This window comes from Apostichopus japonicus, chromosome 18, assembly GCF_037975245.1.
Source record: "Apostichopus japonicus isolate 1M-3 chromosome 18, ASM3797524v1, whole genome shotgun sequence".
Lineage (NCBI taxonomy): Eukaryota > Metazoa > Echinodermata > Holothuroidea > Aspidochirotida > Stichopodidae > Apostichopus > Apostichopus japonicus.
Window position 1 is genome coordinate 15,447,356 of NC_092578.1, and position 18,697 is coordinate 15,466,052.

At 37.0% G+C, this 18,697-nt stretch overlaps 2 protein-coding genes across 2 annotated transcripts; one reads left to right on the forward strand and one right to left on the reverse strand.

Moving 5' to 3' along the window:
- The first annotated feature begins 369 nt into the window (after window positions 1–369).
- LOC139958516 (proteasome subunit beta type-3-like) lies at window positions 370–5,397 on the forward strand. The gene is made up of 6 exons (XM_071955625.1): window positions 370–524; window positions 1,000–1,184; window positions 1,817–1,924; window positions 3,095–3,272; window positions 4,354–4,448; window positions 5,002–5,397. The coding sequence occupies exons 1-6, from the start codon at window positions 522–524 to the stop codon at window positions 5,048–5,050; spliced, it is 618 nt and encodes a 205-aa protein (XP_071811726.1). The 5' UTR covers window positions 370–521; the 3' UTR covers window positions 5,051–5,397.
- Window positions 5,398–11,484: 6,087 nt separating this feature from the next.
- Window positions 11,485–18,060, reverse strand: LOC139958851 (sperm-associated antigen 6). Its single transcript, XM_071956234.1, has 9 exons — window positions 17,890–18,060; window positions 16,971–17,066; window positions 16,559–16,725; window positions 16,144–16,327; window positions 15,368–15,573; window positions 14,526–14,852; window positions 13,637–13,828; window positions 12,604–12,866; window positions 11,485–11,640 (listed from the first exon to the last, which is right to left on the reverse strand). Exons 1-9 carry the CDS (start codon window positions 17,912–17,914, stop codon window positions 11,574–11,576), a joined length of 1,527 nt encoding a protein of 508 aa, XP_071812335.1. The 5' UTR covers window positions 17,915–18,060; the 3' UTR covers window positions 11,485–11,573.
- Window positions 18,061–18,697: the final 637 nt, after the last annotated feature.

Sequence of the window (18,697 nt, forward strand, 5' to 3'; positions counted from 1 at the left end):
TGAACTTGACACGATAAAGCATATGGTCGCCATTATTGTCACTTTGTGATATTTTAGGTGGCGTAAAATATTTCAGAGTGCCTTGTCGCGTTACTTATTTTGTAGACTGGGGATGGCTATTGCCAAAGTTAATGATTTATTCCATTACTCAGTTTTATTGATGAGAGAAAAGGAAGTGGGACTTCGGTAACTTAAAATGCGTTGACTTATTGACTGACATCACTGGGTTTATCTGCGGCGTGTTAAGTTGTTGTGACCTTAACGGAAAAGTAATATCAAATTCGTTTATACAGTAGTCTGTCAGATTAATGTCTGAATTGATACTGGTGGCCTGCCATAGCCCTGGGTTGACAATTTCTGACAGGTAGACCTGACCATTTTGTAAGAGCAACAATTTGCCAGCAACTTGCACTCATGCTAGTGGTGACAAGACGGTTGTCGCGAGAAAACTTTCGCATAATTTCTGCTTGGATTCTTCAAGAGTATTCTCCGTGGTTCAGGTTTCCTAAAATTCAATAAAAATGGTAAGCACGTATCACGTACAAATCATCGCAACTAGGCTTTGTCATATTTCCATCTAGAGAATCATCACTTGCTAATTACCTTTGTATCGTAGACAACGACCTAGAATGTAATATGCTGTCTCATGCTTCTGTTAGCACGTTAGGATATAGTGACCTAATGTTAACCGTTTTCGCTGAGCATCAAATTCAAGATGTAGGCCTAAGCTGGGATTGTTCATAAGCACGCTTTTTGGGGCCGTTAATGGAGAATATGTGTCCAGAACAAGACCCAAATAGGGTGCTACTGAAATAATCCTGTACAAGTCGATGCTGCTCCAGGCCGTAAGACACCTAGACTAGTAAACTTGGCAAAATGATTTAGGCCTATCTAGTTTGCCTCTGATCAAAAATATTTTGTGTTTTATGACTTGTTACATTTATAAATAAAACTCATAAATAAAATTTCCATGTTGACCTTTCTCTTCTCTTATTTCAGTCTATTATGTCCTATAACGGATCTGCCATTGTGGCAATGAGGGGAAAGAATTGTGTGGCGATAGCGTCAGACAGGCGCTTTGGAATCCAAGCACAAACAGTCTCAATGGAGCGTCAGAAGATATTTGAAATGGCTCCTCATCTATACATTGGGTTATCTGGTCTAGGCACTGACGTACAAACAGTGTAAGTAGCACACCTACATTAGTGATACTTCTAATGATACTTGACTGTCACTTTACCTGACTGTGTGCCACAGCGATAGCAGCTATATCAGATGCTATTGTGGAGAAAAAGGACAGAAAAACAAACAAACCAGGGATTAGAAATGTCTTTCATGCCTTTTTGAGCAAATCCAAAAATATACACTCTATGAGACTATGTAGTACTGTATACTATGGCCAGTGTTCAGCTAAAGTAGCTTTTGAGATGAAGAGTTTCAGTTACAGTATGTTTAATTGTACATATCATATTCAACAGGGTTTATACATGTGTTACACTTAACAATCAAAAAGTTTATTACAGCAACAAAAATATTATCGTCTGGAAATTTGTAGAAATCAAAGGCATGGAAAATTTATTTGTGATTAATATCTGTTACTACTGTTGTCTCTTTTAGATAGCTCTCAACTTCCATCTAAATTGTTTCCATGCTGTTTGTTAGGTTGATATTTAATACCATATGTAAGTTTCGTTATCAACATGTGAATGAATAACTTAAGTGTTAACTGTTTCCTTCATGCAATAAATAATAGAAACTTTGCTCCATTATTATTATCCTTGATTAAAATTCTTTCTTTTATTCTGTTCCTCCACAGAGCCAACAGACTGAAGTTCCGGTTGAATCTATATACCTTGAGAGAAAATAGAAATATAAAACCCAAAACATTCATGAGCATGGTAGCAAATTTACTGTATGAAAGGAGGTAAGAAAGAAAGATCTATCTTCTGGCATGAGAGTTTGAGTTAAACATGGAAGCAGTATGCAGACATCCCCTCCTGTGTTTCATGTTACATTAGCTTTTGGTTTGACATGAACTTTGACACAAACCTGCAAGTACTGTATCACGTGGCAAATGACAGCCATCAGGTAAAAAATACCTGTCGCCCTCATGAAGTTTTCAATACCCTCAGCTATTAATGCAGTATTCAGAATTGAAAAATATCAGAGCAATTTTTATATCCAAACTTATGTTAACTAAAAAAATTGCATTCACCAAAAATATATACATACTTTTGTTTGGGGGGGGGGGGGGGTTGGATATAAGGCCTATTCATTACTTGTGATAGGCAGATGATCATTAGGCATGCAGAATTGTCTGATATTTCATGTTCCATGTAATACAATATTTATTGTAAGATACCTATGTTTTTATAGATATAAAAGGTCATGTGCCAAGGTTTTCAGTTTGCATATTCAGAGCTTTTGTGAATCTGTGGTACATTCATGTCTGTGGGTTGTGTTAGTATTTGATTCTAAGTCTTGATAGTAGTTATTTAAGTTATGTGACCATGATTCTAATATTGCCTACTGACTAAGCTAAGCAACATTTGAGACTACAGCTACAGAATAAGCTGCTTCCTTTTCTTCAGAAGACTATAAAACACCCTGCTTTCATTTGAAACATAAGACTCTAAGAAGTTTCTGCATATTAAATGCATCATTAGATCTGAAATGCTTTCTGGATTATTCTCGTCACAAAGAAACAGCTTTCTGCTTTGTGATATTTTCAATTTTGAGATGCAGAGCTATAGTTCTGATTACTGCATCTAAGAACAATTGCTTCATTGCTGATTAAATCTTTTACAATATAGTTAATTCTTTAAAGTATGAAAGTGATTCCAATAATAACTCACATGGTATGTAAGTCGTGTAGTGTAGAGTTCTTAAACTACTTCACACAATCAAGTTGTAACAAGCTGTTCGTCTTTCCTGTTCTGATGAATTGTATTTGTAAGGTAAAGCTTTGAAGTTGTTGTGCTATGTTCTGTTATTTTAATTTTGTTACTTTTTACAACTTACATTACAAATATATATGCACTCCGCCCGAATGCCTCCATCACTTATCATCGTTGATAACGTCTTTACTCTGCAGGTTTGGGCCATATTTTACCGAGCCAGTGATTGCTGGTCTTGATCCCAAGACTTTTGAGCCTTTCATCTGTAATTTAGACCTTATCGGCTGTCCAATGGTCACAGACGACTTTGTCGTAGCTGGAACTTGTACAGAACAGTTATATGGAATGTGTGAATCGCTGTGGCAACCAGACTTGGTGAGTAAAACAGAGAGTTGTCTTTTAAAAAAGCAGCTTTTTTGGCTGATTTTGATAATGTGATGTTCGATGCTGTTTTATACTAAAATCTTACGTCAATCAAGCTGATTATCTCAACCAGCCAAGCTATATATTAGAAAGTGGAGTGGAAGTATAAGTCCCAACTTTTTTGAAATTTTCATATAGGTTTTTTTTACTGTCCTAAATATGTAGCTATTGAAAGTGTCTGGACGACAAAATATTTCGGATTGAATCAAGTTCTTTAATTACTTATTTATGAACCTTCATTTCTTGAACAAATCACTTGAGGCAAGTGCTTTAGTGTGATCAGTTGTAATCTGAAAAGCTGCTCATAGGAATATTCCAGTGGCGGACAATGTACAAGTGGCAAACTTGTATTGAAGAAAAAAAAATCCACATTTTAAATTGAAAACCAAAATATCAGTAGCTTGTGCCTAACTGGAAATATGGCTGATTGAATGTAGCCGTCTTGACAGACTTAACCTTCTCGAACCTCAGGGGGTGAATCGCAGTGAGTGGTCTCTGCTGTTTTCTGGACAGATGGTTTTCAAAAGCTTTTGATTAGCTGTTATACTCCTTTTTGTTGATTTATCTTTGAAAAAATTATGAACTTTGAATGTTTGTTTAGCTGTTAAACTTCCCTGTAGCGAGAATTTCATCAAACTGCAACTCTTTTGTAGAATGTTGTATTTCCTTGTGGATAAGTGATTGAAATTTTGTTTCTTTTCTTTCTTTTTGTTTAATACAGTTACAAAAATCAGCTCATTTGTGCTGATGACATCTTCAATCTGCTGTTGCCAAATGCCAAATTTACAAAATATCACTAAATTTAAAACAAGGTCATATTTTTTGGCAGAAAAAAATGCTGTGATGATCTGGGGTTTGACCCTTAAAAATGATGTTGAAAATTGTCAGTAATTTTGCTAAGAATCAGCATCAGCCACCAGGAGGAAATCCTTTTTAACTTCCTGTTCATTATTTAATCCAGTAAGATTGTTTAAAGACGAATGCTAGATTTTAAGTTAAATACACATTGTCTTTGTCATCCTTTTGTATCCAGGAGCCAGATGACCTGTTTGAGACCATTTCCCAAGCTCTCCTCAATGCTGTAGATAGAGATGCTGTGTCTGGTTGGGGAGTCATTGTACATGTCATGTAAGTCTGCAACTGTTAAATCCCTCCAAAGTTCTCTTTACTTTTGTTTTATTTCTGATTTAGGTCGTAAATTGGATACGTAGTGATCTTAAATTACTACTCTGTTTCGAAACGATGCGAGGAGATCCTGTCAATGTAAATCATAGAAGTCTAATATGTTACACAGTTTTGCTACATTTTTGTTTAATTCAGGGAAAGGCACACTAAATATTAAAACTTTATTATTATTTTGGTAAGAGAAATATATAAAACTGGAATAGCTTGACTTCTTTCCAGAAAAAAAAGTTGTGTTGGTCTTCTGCACATCTGGTTAACATCAAATAATTATTTTGAAGGGCATAATAGATGCATAATAGTTGCATAAAGGAAATTTTTTTCTTTCGCAGTTTGATTATATTTTATACTTTTGTTATAGGTTGCCAATTTTTTTTTAATATTGAACATTAAACCAAACCAAAAGTTGTATCTCCTTTACCGATGTGAAATCCAGTACATCATATAGATACAAAGTGGAATCTCTGTCAAATATGTCATCGTTTCATTTCTCCCGCAGAGAAAAAGACAAGATCACAACGAAGACGCTGAAAGCAAGAATGGATTGATCCCAGTCACTTTGGTGTGTTTGTTTATATAGTAAGGAACTCTTGGGAGACATCGAGCCATCCCTTCAGTCGGTATCTAAGAAAATCTCTGACAGAAAGCAACTTTTTTATCGTCTTGGATGAAAACGTTGACTCGAGAAAGGTCAGTGGTCAGAAAGAGACCTCTGGCCACTCTGGAAAAAAAGCAGCGTACACAGTCATACGATTTCATCATATAACCGATGGCATTGTGAGGTTTAGGTAATTCTCATGAAGATAACCTACCAGGTTAAGTGATGGATAGGTTTACTTGTAATGTGTGTTTGACATGCATATATAAAGCAGGTTACAAATGCAGCATCCACCATTCCTGACCTGCCATGCATGTAGAGCAATTGGAGTACTTCTTTCGCTCATAACAGTGGTTTTCTTACTTCTTTTTTTTTCACACTTTTCTGCTGCTATCTTTATACGTTAGTCTACATGAAGATCTGAGTTTAGAAGATGCATGAGATGCAATGGAAAACTCTTCAGACAATCAAAATTGTCCTTGAAAGTTCTAACAAAAAAACCCCCAACAGTTTCCCCATGAAAATTGTCATTCAGTCTATACTACATACAGGTTGTTGGACAATAGCACTATCATTTCAGAATCCATGGAAGAAGATCCAAGTTGTTGTAACTAAATCCCTGTGTAGTTTGTTAAAAGTTAGTCCCAGTAATGGAAATTGTCACAATTTGAAGAAAGAGGAGGGGGGGGTCCACAGAAATGGGATATACCTGATAAGGTTTAAGCTGAGAGGTTTGCTTTAATTACTTGGTTATTAACTCTCTGCAGTTTAAATGACTGCTAGAGAGTGGTGTATTTTACCATTTTTGTAGCAGTGTCGATTTCCTATCTTTCATTGTTAGACAGTGCCATACCACATCATGATTTAAAGCTACTGTTTTGGCTGCTGTTCTGGGGCCAAGGAACTGATAAAGTTTGGTGAAAACAATGTGATCTTTTTTTTCTTCATGTGCAGACACTTTCCTGGATGAGCAAAGTTACAAATTAAGTTGCTGGTATCTACTACAAACCTTGGTCATAGTGAAACTCCCAACTTTAAATTAAAATGTGTGTAACCAAATGACTTAAAAGTCATTGATATGCAGGTGGAAGAATATTAAATATATCTAAGACATCACAGGCAAATATCTGGAAGCAAACTTGACTAGAATATTTTAAAAAATTCTTGAAATGAGCTTTCAAAACCAGATGATCACTCAAGCATTGGAAAATTATCCAAATCTTCCATATGTCCATTCATATTATTGTGTAGATCTTCTCAGATTCTCATGTAAGGGGTAATTATTTAAGTTTTGTTTTATAACTAAGATGTTTTTTTTTCTTTTGAAAGCAGCTTTGACTGTTCTTGAAAAGAGACAAAATTGTGTACAGAACCTCACAATAAATGAGATAAAAAAGAAAGATGTGACATCTGTCTTTGTTTCTATTTGCTTAGGCCTACTTCTGATTTATACACTTAAAAGGAGCTAGTTTTGTTTTACAACTAAATTTACACTGTGTAGTGTGTTGTCTCCTAGATTTAATCAATTTACTATTGCTTGTATATAGCTCCCCTTCAGAGAATTCAGATCGCTGCTGCGCGTCTAGTCTCACTCACTTAGAAGTTTGATCACATCACTCCTGTACTCCGTTCATTGCATTGGCTTCCCATCTCTCAGCGCATCCAGTTTAAGATTCTACTTCTCACCTACAAAGCGATCAACGGGCTTGCCCCTCAATATATCACTGACCTTCTTACTCCTTTGCGTCGGTCAACTACAGTTCCGCTTTGCTTTTCCGATCATGTGCATTTGCAATTAACTCCCGGTCCACGTAGCCGCACTCGCTATGGCGAACGTGCCTTTTCTGTTGCTGCGCCTTCTCTTTGGAACAAACTCTTATTTCACGTGACTATCCCTCCCTTTGTATTTTCAAGAGACAAAAACATTTCTGTTTGATTCCTAGTTTCTTTATTGCTTTGGTTTCCTTCGTCTCTTTCCTACCTTTTAAAGCGCTTTGAAACGCTGTATTAAGCGCTATATAAGTGTCATTTATTATTATTATTATTTTGAAGCAGTTCTTTTGCCACACACCAGTTTACCACTTAATCATAAATATAACAAGAGCCCAAGGGCACTGTGGTTCCTTGCTTGGGGTATATGACAATACACATCATATTATCAAGCAAGATTGGACTGAAATAGTCCAAGTAATTGTCCTACATGTTCCCATAAAGTAACCAACACTATAGCCAACACTTTTGTGATCACAAAATGTGATCGGATTTTTTATCAAAAGGCACTTTTGAGATCTAAATATGGCGTCGAAAATGTAAGAAATATAAGAGACCTACAAGCGTGTCAACAGATATGATAACAATGGTGACCTCAGATGACATGACCTTGAAGTTTCAAAATGTTCCACCACCCCATTCACAACTTGTCCCAAAATATCAACCATGTCACACCTTGGCATTGAGATTTAATTGCATTAAATGTCAAAAAATTAACTTTTGAACTTGTATGTAACTTCACACACAAAGGTCACCCGGAGGTCAACCAATTGACATTTTTGATCGGTGAGACCTAAATAGAGCATGACTTTAAAATTCAAACATTTTTTCTTTGCCCATTTTTTCCCCCCATATAATACTACTTTTTTAACATTAGCTGACCTTTGGTGACCTTGGATCACATGACCGTTAAGTTTGAAAATATTCCCCTATACCATTTGCAACTTGTCCAAAAAATCAACCTTGTCACACCTTGGCACTGGGAGTTATTGCATTAAATGTGTGAAAATTAACTTTGACCTCATATAACTTCGCACACGAAGGTCAAATGGGGGTCAACCCATTGACATTTATGATCAGAAGGTACCTTTAACCTCTGAAAATAGCATTGAAACTGTAAAAATCCACAAAACACGAAAAGGTCACCAGAGGTCAAATTGAGGTCAAGGGTCACCCAGATGCGGGTCGACAATTGGATTACATTGGAGCAACTCCCAACCCTAACGGACAATTTGTTCTTAAGTTGTCGCAAAAATACTAGTTTTTTATCATTAATTGACCTTTGGTGACCTTGTATCACATGACCGTTAAGTTTGAAAATATTCCCCTATACCATTTGCAACTACTCCAAAAATATCAACCTTGTCACACCTTGGAACTGGGAGTTATTGCATTAAATGTCTGAAAATTAAGTTTGACCTCATATAACTTCGCACACGAAGGTCACACAGGGGTCAACCTATTGACATTTATGATCAGAAGGTACCTTTGACATCTGAAAATAGCATCGAAACTAAAAAATCCACAAAACACGAAAAGGTCACCAGAGGTCAAATTGAGGTCAAGGGTCACCCAGATGCGGGTCGACAATTGGACTTCATTGAAGCAACTCCCAACTCTAACGGACAATTTGTTCTCAAGTTATCGTAAAAATACTAGTTTTTTATCATTAATTGACCTTTGGTGACCTTGTATCACATAACCGTTAAGTTTGAAAATATTCCCCTATACCATTTGCAACTTGTCTCAAAATATCAACTGTGTAACACCTTGGCACTGGGAGTTATTACACTAAATGTCTGAAAATTAACTTTGACCTCATATAACTTAACATACAAATGTCACCTTGGGTCAACTTATTGACATTTTTGATTGATGAGACCTAAATTAGAGCATCAAACTATAAAAAATTCAAACATTTTTTTCTTTGCCCATTTTCTACCCCCAAAATACTAGTTTTTTGACATTAATTGACCTTTGGTGACCTAGGATCACATGACCGGTAAGTTTGAAAATATTCCCCTATACCATTTGCAACTTGTCCAAAAATATCAACCATGTCACACCTTGGAACTGGGAGTTGTTGCATTAAATGTGTGAAAATTAACTTTGACCTCGTATAACTTCGCACACGAAGGTCACACGGGTGTCAACCAATTGACATTTTTGATCGGAAGGTACCTTTGATATCCAAATCTAGCATCAAAACCAAACATTTTCTTTTTTGCTCGTTTTCTCCCAAAATAAGCACATTTTTTCTAATGTGACCTTTGACCTTTTGACCTTGGTTTCAGATGTAGTTTAATCTCCTGATTCCAAAAAACAAAACGAAAAGTCTGTACAACCATCCTAACTCCGACCGAAAAACTTTGACCCCATATAACTTCGCACATAAAGGTCACACGGGGTCAACCTATTGACATTTATGATCAGAAGGTACCTTTGACATCTGAAAATAGCATCGAAACTGTAAAAATCCCAAAAACACGAAAAGGTCACCAGAGGTCAAATTGAGGTCAAGGGTCACCCAGATGCGGGTCGACAATTGGATTACATTGAGGCAACTCCCAACCCTAACAGACATTTCGTTCTCAAGATATTGCAAAAATTCTAGTTTTTTATCATTAATTGACCTTTGGTGACCTCGGATCACATGACCGTTAAGTTTGAAAATGCTCCCCTAACCAGTTCACAACTTGTCCCAAAATATCAATCTTGTCGCACATTGGCACTGGGAGTTATTGCAGTTTTAATATTTTCGGCTTTTGGACCATAACTGACCTTTGGTGACCTTTGTGGGCACCAAAAACAATAGGGCACACCTTCTCCATATGGCGGATCTATAGTCCAAGTTTGGCCTCAATCCAACATTCCCTTATTGAGATAGAGCGTACCCAAGCAAGTGTCACAGACACACACACACACACACACACACACACACGCCAACCTGACTGCATAGGTTCCTTTTGCTAAAGCAAGGAACCAAAAAGTATGATTCACACTCCCATTGTTAATTTTCTTCACTTTTTTGTTCTATGTGCTTCTGCTTTTTAAAAAAATTCTCAAGGTTGTGACATCGATGCAGCATACACAGGCACTATTCACATTATGATGGGTACTGTGGCAAGGTGGGAAAGGGGGGGGGGATACATTGTGAGCAGAATCAGCTGTTTTAAAGTGAAGAGGGGTTTTTGATATCAATTGTGTTAAACGTAGACTTGAAAGAACAAGTTTCCTTATGACTGGGAACAGTACTTCAAGAACTCAGAAAAGGTGTTTCTTTTATAGTTTTCTTTCAAATATTGTATTTTTTTTTTTCAAATTGAAAAATCTTAATTATTACTTAACTAAAGAAAGTAGAATAATACTTAATAGCATAGTAACTCTGAAGTGATCAATACTTTCACATTAGTATGTACAGTAACAACGATGTTTTCTTTCACATACAAAATGAATGCTGAATAGGAAAGTCAATAAAAGTGTAAATTTTTTTTTAAAAATTGTAAAAAGGCATAGTATAGGAAGTACTATCATTCTTGGGAGTGAGAATTAATCTACATTGACAAATCAGGGTTGTCTCAGAAATGGGGGCCCTGGGAGACAAGTATCTGTTTATACCTAAACTTACTACAGAAACAGCAGCAGTGCATAAAGCACCAGTAAATAGTAAGGAATGCTCTTGCTAAATTTTTCCACTTTGTATATTTTTTTATAAACAAACTTATGTATTAAGCTAAATGTTTAATGCCAGATGTGCTCGGGGAGTAACATATTTCAAACATACTAACAGAGAATTCTCGGTGAAATGTGATAACATATTATTACTCCCTACATATTTACCAAACGGAGTAAATTTTTGTCTTCCATTACCGCCAAAAGAACAAGGATCTTCGCACATTCTCCCAGCAATAGACGTGTGACATTTTATCTATAGGTCCTACCGTTAGTAATGCACTAATCTAAAACACTGCCACCTTTAGTATCTGCAGTGCACTGCACTCGGACATTTGAATGCTACAGAAAGTATAATCTTAATAGCAACACCAGAAGGGTATGCAGCACAAGGCAGAACTGCACTCAGTCTCAGACATATGAACAGTACAGAAAGTAAGTTAAATAGCAACACCCATGCTATGTATACTGTGCAGAAAAGCTATGTTCATTTGTCAGTAGAAAGTCAAATATCATTACTCCTAGTATGCTGTAAGGGGAAGCAATACTTGGAAATCTTTCAGAAACGTCATTTCAATACCAACTGAAAAGTATGTGAAATCTGTACAGCTGAACTCAGACATGTGAACAGTACATTTTACCATATTATCTCTAGCATACAATACAATGCTTTCCTCGCTCTAACAGCACCTTCATGACAGTAATCTTGGGACTGCTGCATTACAAACAATTTGTCCCCATCTTTTCCAGACTTTCTGTATGGGAGTAACATCCCCTTACCCATTACAGATTTGTGCTTTGTTACATGTTTTGATTAAGTAAACACTAAGACACTTCTGAATGAAGAATAAAGCTTACGATATATATATATATCTGTACAAACAAGGCAGAACAAACCTTTCCTTACAAACTGACAACAGTTAAATGAAAGAGAAACAAGGGTTTGTATTTTGGTGGACGGTTTTGAGTCATTATTTCTGTCGATCAAATCATTTTTTATTCTCATCAAAAAGTTTTAACACTAAGTTTTATTAAGCCACTGGTTGGAATTGCTCCACTCTGTCCAAAAGTTGGTCCGAGTAACCTGGCGAGTAATATCTGCAACAAAACAACAAAATATTTCCTCATTACCATACCAAAGACTTTAGGAAAGGTATAAGGAGGAGGGGGGGGGAAGGGGTGCAGTGTTTAAACTTATCAGTTTGCTGGGCATGGTAGAAGGGATCGTGCATTTGTAAAAGGGAAGACAGACGAAAGAGAAACTTCAAATATTCATAGAGTTGAAAATGGTCAAGTAAGAAAATTATAGTAAAAAGATTGATCCCGCAGCTGCTAGAATCCTGTTGTGCCCTCTTAAGTGTAAAAACCTGATAGTGTGCTGTACAGTTTAAATGGCCAATGCATTCTCCTAGCATACCCCCTCCTCTTAGTTTTCCATCAACACTTTCGATGAAAAGGAGAGCAAACGTGTGTCGTGTGAAATCATCATATTCACAGTTTACAGGACTAACATGTTATCTTGGGAAGGTTTTGCATCATCAATTTTCCTTTACAACAAAATGTGATTATTATAAAAAAAAAAAATGAAAAAAAATAAAGTTAGAAACATCTTGATACCAAGGTAGCTGTTACTTCTCTGTTCATCACAACAGCTAATCTAACCATTCTACCAAGTTGTTAAACTAAACAGTCACATTTCACAAACTATGAGTAGATATGCTAAAAAAAGGGTCCCAAAGGTGGGCTCAAGATTGGTATTGGTAAACAAAACAAAAATCCTCATAAAGGAACGTTTTCCTGATGGAAAATCAGACAGCATAATTTCTCTGTCACAAAAAAATATTGATAAATGTGTGTGTGCTGTCATTTACTAACTCAATGTGCAATCAAATCAGTCAATATGCAGTTCACTCATCAATTACCATAGAGTATATATATTCCTTAATTCTAAAACTTCTTGACCCAGCCTACAGAATCACAACATTGGGAGGCGGGGGTACTTAGGGGAAGCACAGATGTGAAGCATGCTATTAAGTCTCAAAAAAAAAAAGAAGGGCTTACCTGACAATTTCTTCTGGGAAACAATTATTGATAGTGTTAATGTATTCGTGGAGGGCACTGCCTGGTTCCGCTTTGATCTGTTGGACCTTCTTCAGTCCACCGCTGGTAACGAATAATCTCCTGGCGGCAGGGTCGTGAGGGAGGACCTTGCTGAATTGGCCGACCACGTGCTTGAGAATGTTTGGAGGTGCGTCGTGAAGGAGGGGCTCCAGGGCCATCAGATGGACACACTTTTGAAGGATGTTCTTCAATGCTCTCTTAGACTGTTGGGGAAGGGTGGAACAGAAATTGAAAAACTACTGAATGACTGTAAACAATTGAAACTTTGTCAGCTATAGATCTTTGAGAAAGGAAAAAAACACTGGGGTGGAGGGGGGGGGAGAGGTGATGGGCAACTGGAATTATATGTCCTATGACCTATTAAAGCTTAAAATATTTTAGATAATGGGTGCAGCGAATGAGGAACTAATCTCTTTGCCAGTTGAGTAACCAGGAATCAAAAAAGGAGAAGGATGGCAGGGAAGGGTATGGGTCAGAGAGAGAGCGAGTTAAAAAAACGACTTCTTCAAAAGTTCATTAAATAAAATTTGTACAGGATCACTGTGCTTGGAGTTAGTTTTATCCTTCAAAATTTGATCTGAGTTGGTGAACTTTAGAATGGGTACTCTCAGAAATTAGAAGGTTCCAACAAAACAGTAGGGTTGTAAAGAGACTTTTATCAATAGCTAGACTCATTTTAAAGTTAGCTGCAACAATGACTGACAATTGGATCCCCTTTGAAGATACAAATTTCAAATTTAATTATAAATAATTTAATATATAATCTTCCCCCTAATTCCACAGCTCCCTGTCTGGATATCTTTTCAGGTCAACATATCTCATACAATACTTTTAATACATTTTAACAGTTTGTTCGCAAGATACATATTTGGAGGCAATATTGACGACCTTCAACATCCAAATTTCCAACAACTGCAGCTTGCGTCACCAAATTTTTATCAATAATGGGCAAACTCATATGTGAAAGATCTACCTTAGTCTGTAAGTCTTCCGAGGCATCTGCTCTAGTGTAGCACTGAAGGAGTCGGGGTAACACATTAGCCACCGCTACAGCCTTAGCATGTTCAGGGGTGTGTCGTCCAATCTGTCCTAGCGCCCAGGCAGCTGCTGCCTGTATGTGATCCTCTGGCTCTTCCACCAGAGTTATAGCAAGTTGGGTGACCCCCTGTATAGACAAAGAGAGAGAGAGAGAATATTTATATCTTGATTTTCATCCCATGACAGTAAGCTTTTGCAGATAAGATATGTCAGAAATGGATGTTAATAACAGCCAAGTACTGTTTTCACATCCATTGGAAAACATTTCTGAACAATTTCTATCCACTTTCATCGTTTCAAATCACAATTTAAAGTTTTCACCACCATACCACTGACACTTTTGACCAAAATCAACAGGTAGTGAGGTGAAAAAAATTAGTTAACATTTCTTTCTCTTTCTTAATAGTGATTGCACCTCTGATAAGTACTTAGTAATTCACGTCTGGTTAGTTTCAAGTACTTACCTCTGGTTACTACTTAGTACTTACCTCTGGTTACTACTTAGCACTGATTTCTGGGTATTACTTATCACTTACCTCTGGTTACTTATTAGTACTTACCTCTGGTTACTGCTTAGCACTTTACCTTTGGTTTCTACTTAGCACCTACCTTCTGGTTACTACTTAGTACTTACCTCTGGTTACCACTTAGTACTTACCTCTGCTAATAACTTAGTACTTACCTGCAATGAACAAAATCATGAATACCAAAGACACAACAATTAGCTATTGGATGATTACTCTCATAATATTCCTTCTTCTACACATAAAACTGAGAACCTCTTTCAACCGTTTGTCGTTATTAAGCATAAAAGCTGTGCGTACCTTGGAGACAATGACTGCCATGGCCAAGTTCTCTGAATGAGCAGCGACGTAACCCAACATCATGACACCGGGGAGTCTGACGTTCCCCTTAGATTCGCCCACGTAGTCCACCACTGCGGCTACTCCTCCGGCGTTCACGATCAGCTGAGATAACTCCGGGGTGTGTTTAGCTATTTCCCTGATCAGAGTTGCCACGTTCTTCCTCACATATTCGTCTTGGTCCTTGAGACAGGTCAAGACGGCCGGAAAAATCTCGGCCTCCACGACCATCTCGGCCAGGTCCACGGAGTGCTTGGAGATTTGGCTCAGTGCAGAGAACACTTGCCTCTGTAGATAAGTGAATTATTATATCAAGAATGTTACATCACCATGTAATGTCAACACCATACTTTATTTCTGTTTGCTATGATACATGTAATTATGTATGTTTTTTCACATCTTAGATTAAATTAATTATACAGCAAAACTGATGACAAATTGCTCAAGAATCATACTTCAAGTCTGCTATGTCAAAAAATACTAGAGCTTTCACCACAGTATTGTGATCAAGTTTATTTAGTATAAGGCCCAACATATGGTATGGCCCTCATAAATGACTGCATCTGTCTTGCCCCCCCCCCCCTATCAAGTTCTTTTGAGACCAAGATTACAGGAAGGCTCAAACATATTGCAAATGTCTGGTAAAATTTAGCACTCCCTTGAGACTTCATTACCAAACACTTCAAATGGACATTCCAATTCCTACTTTTACTTTGGGTTGAAAAGCTATTGTTCAGTTGAAAGGCTATTGAAGGAAAAGAAAAAAATCAATGGATTACAACTGAGAAAACCTAACAACATACCTTCAATTTAGCATCGGGGTTCAAGACCATCTGAGCCAGGTGAGCAATGGCTCCTGCATCTACGACAGTCTGGGCTAGTTCGGGGGAGTGCTTACAGATATCGCTGAGAGCAGAGGCCGAGATACGCTTCAACGATAACTCCGGTTCCTGGATGCAGAGTACCAGGAGTGGGACTGCACCTGCATCGACCACTGACTGTGCCAGCTCTATAGAGAAGAAACAAAAACATACAGTAATGAACAATCATTTCGCTAAACTCACTAAACCTTCACTCTGTGTTTTTACTTTCTAGCTAGGTAATATATAAGATCACTAAAGATATGTGCAACATCATGACTCATCACTGCTGATGTTTACAACTGTTCTCTAAAAGACTGTCTGATGACGTGTAATGAATTGTAACATATGTTGTAGTGAATGCAAGACCTTTGACAGGACAACCAGTTTGAAATTTTCCCCGCATTGTATCCCATTACCACCAAAATACTGAAGTTGCAAGAGAGAGGGAGTCAGCGAGCCAAGTGGGATGTTTGAGGCAAAATTTGTTGAAAAACTGAGCTTTTGTGTCTAAGATAATGAGCAATTTCTTGAATCTTTGGCATAATCTTGCCTTGCATTCCCTCCCCTGGTGTTAAAACTGGTAAGTTCGATTGTCACCAGTCACTAACGTAAACTTATTCTTTACCGTAGGTTTGGTTATTAAGTGATCTTTAATGTACTCCCAGACCAATCGTTACCTACAATAAATTAACAGTAGCAAGTGAAATTTTAATTACCTCCGTTATGCCGGGCAATATACCCGAGAGCCCATGCGGCTGCTTCCTTCACACCGGGGTCAAATTCCTCTAAGCATATGACCAGTGCATCCAGGGCTCCGCAGTCCACGACGGATTGAGCCAAGCCGGGGGAATGTTTAGCTACAGCACGCAGTACAAATGATGCTGCTTTCTTGTAAAATCTCTGCAATAGTGAAAAACAAGAGAGAAAAAGTCCAAAGGTACACTTTATTTTTTTATTCAATGTTTAGTATCAAAAAGCAATTATGAAAGTTATTACAAGCATCAAAATTTGCAAATTTTCAAGACCTGCACTGATTTAAAATGAAACTTAGTTATTATTATTTTATTCAACTATGAAGTATTGAGAATATTTATTTAATGATAATTATAAAAAAAGGGCAAGATTTCTTACATTTTGTTCTGCCAATGAATAAACCAACTGTGGAAGAATGTCAGCTTTGACAACTGCTTCGGCCAGATCTTCGTTATAATTTGCTAGTCGGCCGAGAGCGAGGGCAGCTGTTTGTTGAACTGAAGGCACAATGTCCAAAAGCAGTGGACGGAGTAAGGACATGGCACCTGTTGAAAAGTAATATTTGGTTAAGCAATACTTTAGAATTATTACAAGATTATATTTCGGATAGACTTGCAGCTATTTGACTTAGGGCTATGTACTATCTATACACGAAAAATTATATGACGCAGACTTGAAGAGCTAAATATGATATATTCAAGTTACTTAATATAAACTATGTGTCGGGTACGATTAGAAGCTGATCAGTAGATAGGCCTACACTACATACTGAAAACCAAAAGGTACAAACCAGCATTCTGAAGAATTTCAATATTCTGTGATCGTGAAGCCAACTCTGCAACAGTCTGTACAAAAGTTGTCCTCGACTTCTGGTACTGCTCAAACACTGTTGGAAAAATAACACAAAAATGTTAAGGGTGCTTTCATTTAAATAGGGCTATAAAGTGAAACAAAAATGACATCGCTTGAAAGTAGCAAAATACTGTCAAAACTGTCTTTGCTCCAGTTTATGGTATTATGAAAACTTGTGGTAAAAAATAATTACCATCAAACTTGTGAATACCATTCAAATAACTATTCAAACACAATCAGAAATGCTTAACACATGTGTTGAACATGTTGTTAACTTTTGTGACCTTTGTAAGTCTGTGCATTTGTCACAAATACACTAGCTCCAGGGAATGAAATAATTAAAAGGAGTACACCTGATTTGATATTCATAGGCAATTTGTACTGTCTCATGTCAAGATAATACATTCGAAGGAATCTCAGCAATTAGCTTGCCACAATTACAAGGTTACTTTTTGCATTACTCTTTCTGTCATTCTTAGTGCTTACCCATTGTCAGGAGTTTTTTTTACTGATGTTTATTATTGTTTCGCTGGCCTACACCGCTATTGCAGGCCAAATTTTAAGTTTAGCCCTAGGCTAGCATGGTAAAACACTTAGTTTGTGGGTAGGCTAAGCAGCTAACTTGTTCAGTAGCCTCACTTTGGTATAGGCTATGACTAGAGTCAATGTCAGTTAAATACAACAAGGGAATAAGAAACTAGCCATGGAACAACATTACTAACTTAGCTATAGCTAAGGCTTAACTATAGCTAAGGCTGCTGACACTTTAGTGTAACCTCAAGTCAAGTTAACTTGACATGTAGGCTAGGCCTATGCCCAGGCTAGCCAGAGGCAAGTTTGACGTTAACATTTCTAACCTTGCAAAACTTGTCTGGTACTCATCTTGACTTTTCTTCTTAAGGTTAATTACAAATAAATCGCAAATGACGAGTGATCGATGAAATCTTCGTTTCGTCCTTTGAGCCAGTTACTTTTCGTAGGCTTTGGAAACAACAGGGCAACCTGCACAAATTCAATGTTTACATGTACTAATAGTAATACGTGCTGTAGCGTAACATTTCAACGTGTTGTGTTCTGCTTTTCCGGGACAAGCGAGTCTTTCACAACATTGTTTGTTGCTAGGTACGTTAGTCTACAAAGTTCAGTCGTTATGTTTGATGTGTTATATGTACTTATTTCTCCTGTTGGGGTTTGGTTGTTGAGAGCTTCGGTGTATAAACACTTAGGACATTTCAATCTATTTGCAGACATCTGACATATGTTTAATTTTACTTCATTTTATTTTCATTCTAGGCATCGATCATTTGATGTTCAATGTTTGATGATTTGAAATTATAATAAGTGACCGAAATTGTTAGATATGAATTGTTCTAACAGTTGAGTTACCCTCACGATCACGATAGTGAGGATAGTCATATGCATGTATTGTATACAAACATACTTCATTTACTGAAAGCATTCTATAATTCAATCTATAGCAACATGGTGGTTTAGCTTCGTTGTAATTCAGGAGATAATGATCGCGGGAATACAAAGTGGGTAAGTACTTTCTTTCAGAAGAATAATTTATCATCGATCTAAACGTGTATTTTTTTTAACCTTCATCAACATTTAAGCACTCTTTGATGAAATTCAACACTATTTGTCCTTGGCAGATGTTTAATA

Excerpts from the sequence above, each read along its gene's own strand:
- LOC139958516 (XM_071955625.1), top strand. Across the intron at positions 1,925-3,094 it reads AATTTACTGTATGAAAGGAG|GTTTGGGCCATATTTTACCG; the intron begins GTAAGAAAGAAA and ends TTTACTCTGCAG. Across the intron at positions 3,273-4,353 it reads CGCTGTGGCAACCAGACTTG|GAGCCAGATGACCTGTTTGA; the intron begins GTGAGTAAAACA and ends TTTTGTATCCAG.
- LOC139958851 (XM_071956234.1), bottom strand. The coding sequence starts at position 17,914 with ATGAGTACCAGACAAGTTTTGCAAG. Across the intron at positions 16,328-16,558 it reads ATTCATTGGCAGAACAAAAT|AGATTTTACAAGAAAGCAGC; the intron begins GTAAGAAATCTT and ends TCACTATTGCAG. Across the intron at positions 13,829-14,525 it reads TGGCAGTCATTGTCTCCAAG|GGGGTCACCCAACTTGCTAT; the intron begins GTACGCACAGCT and ends TTGTCTATACAG.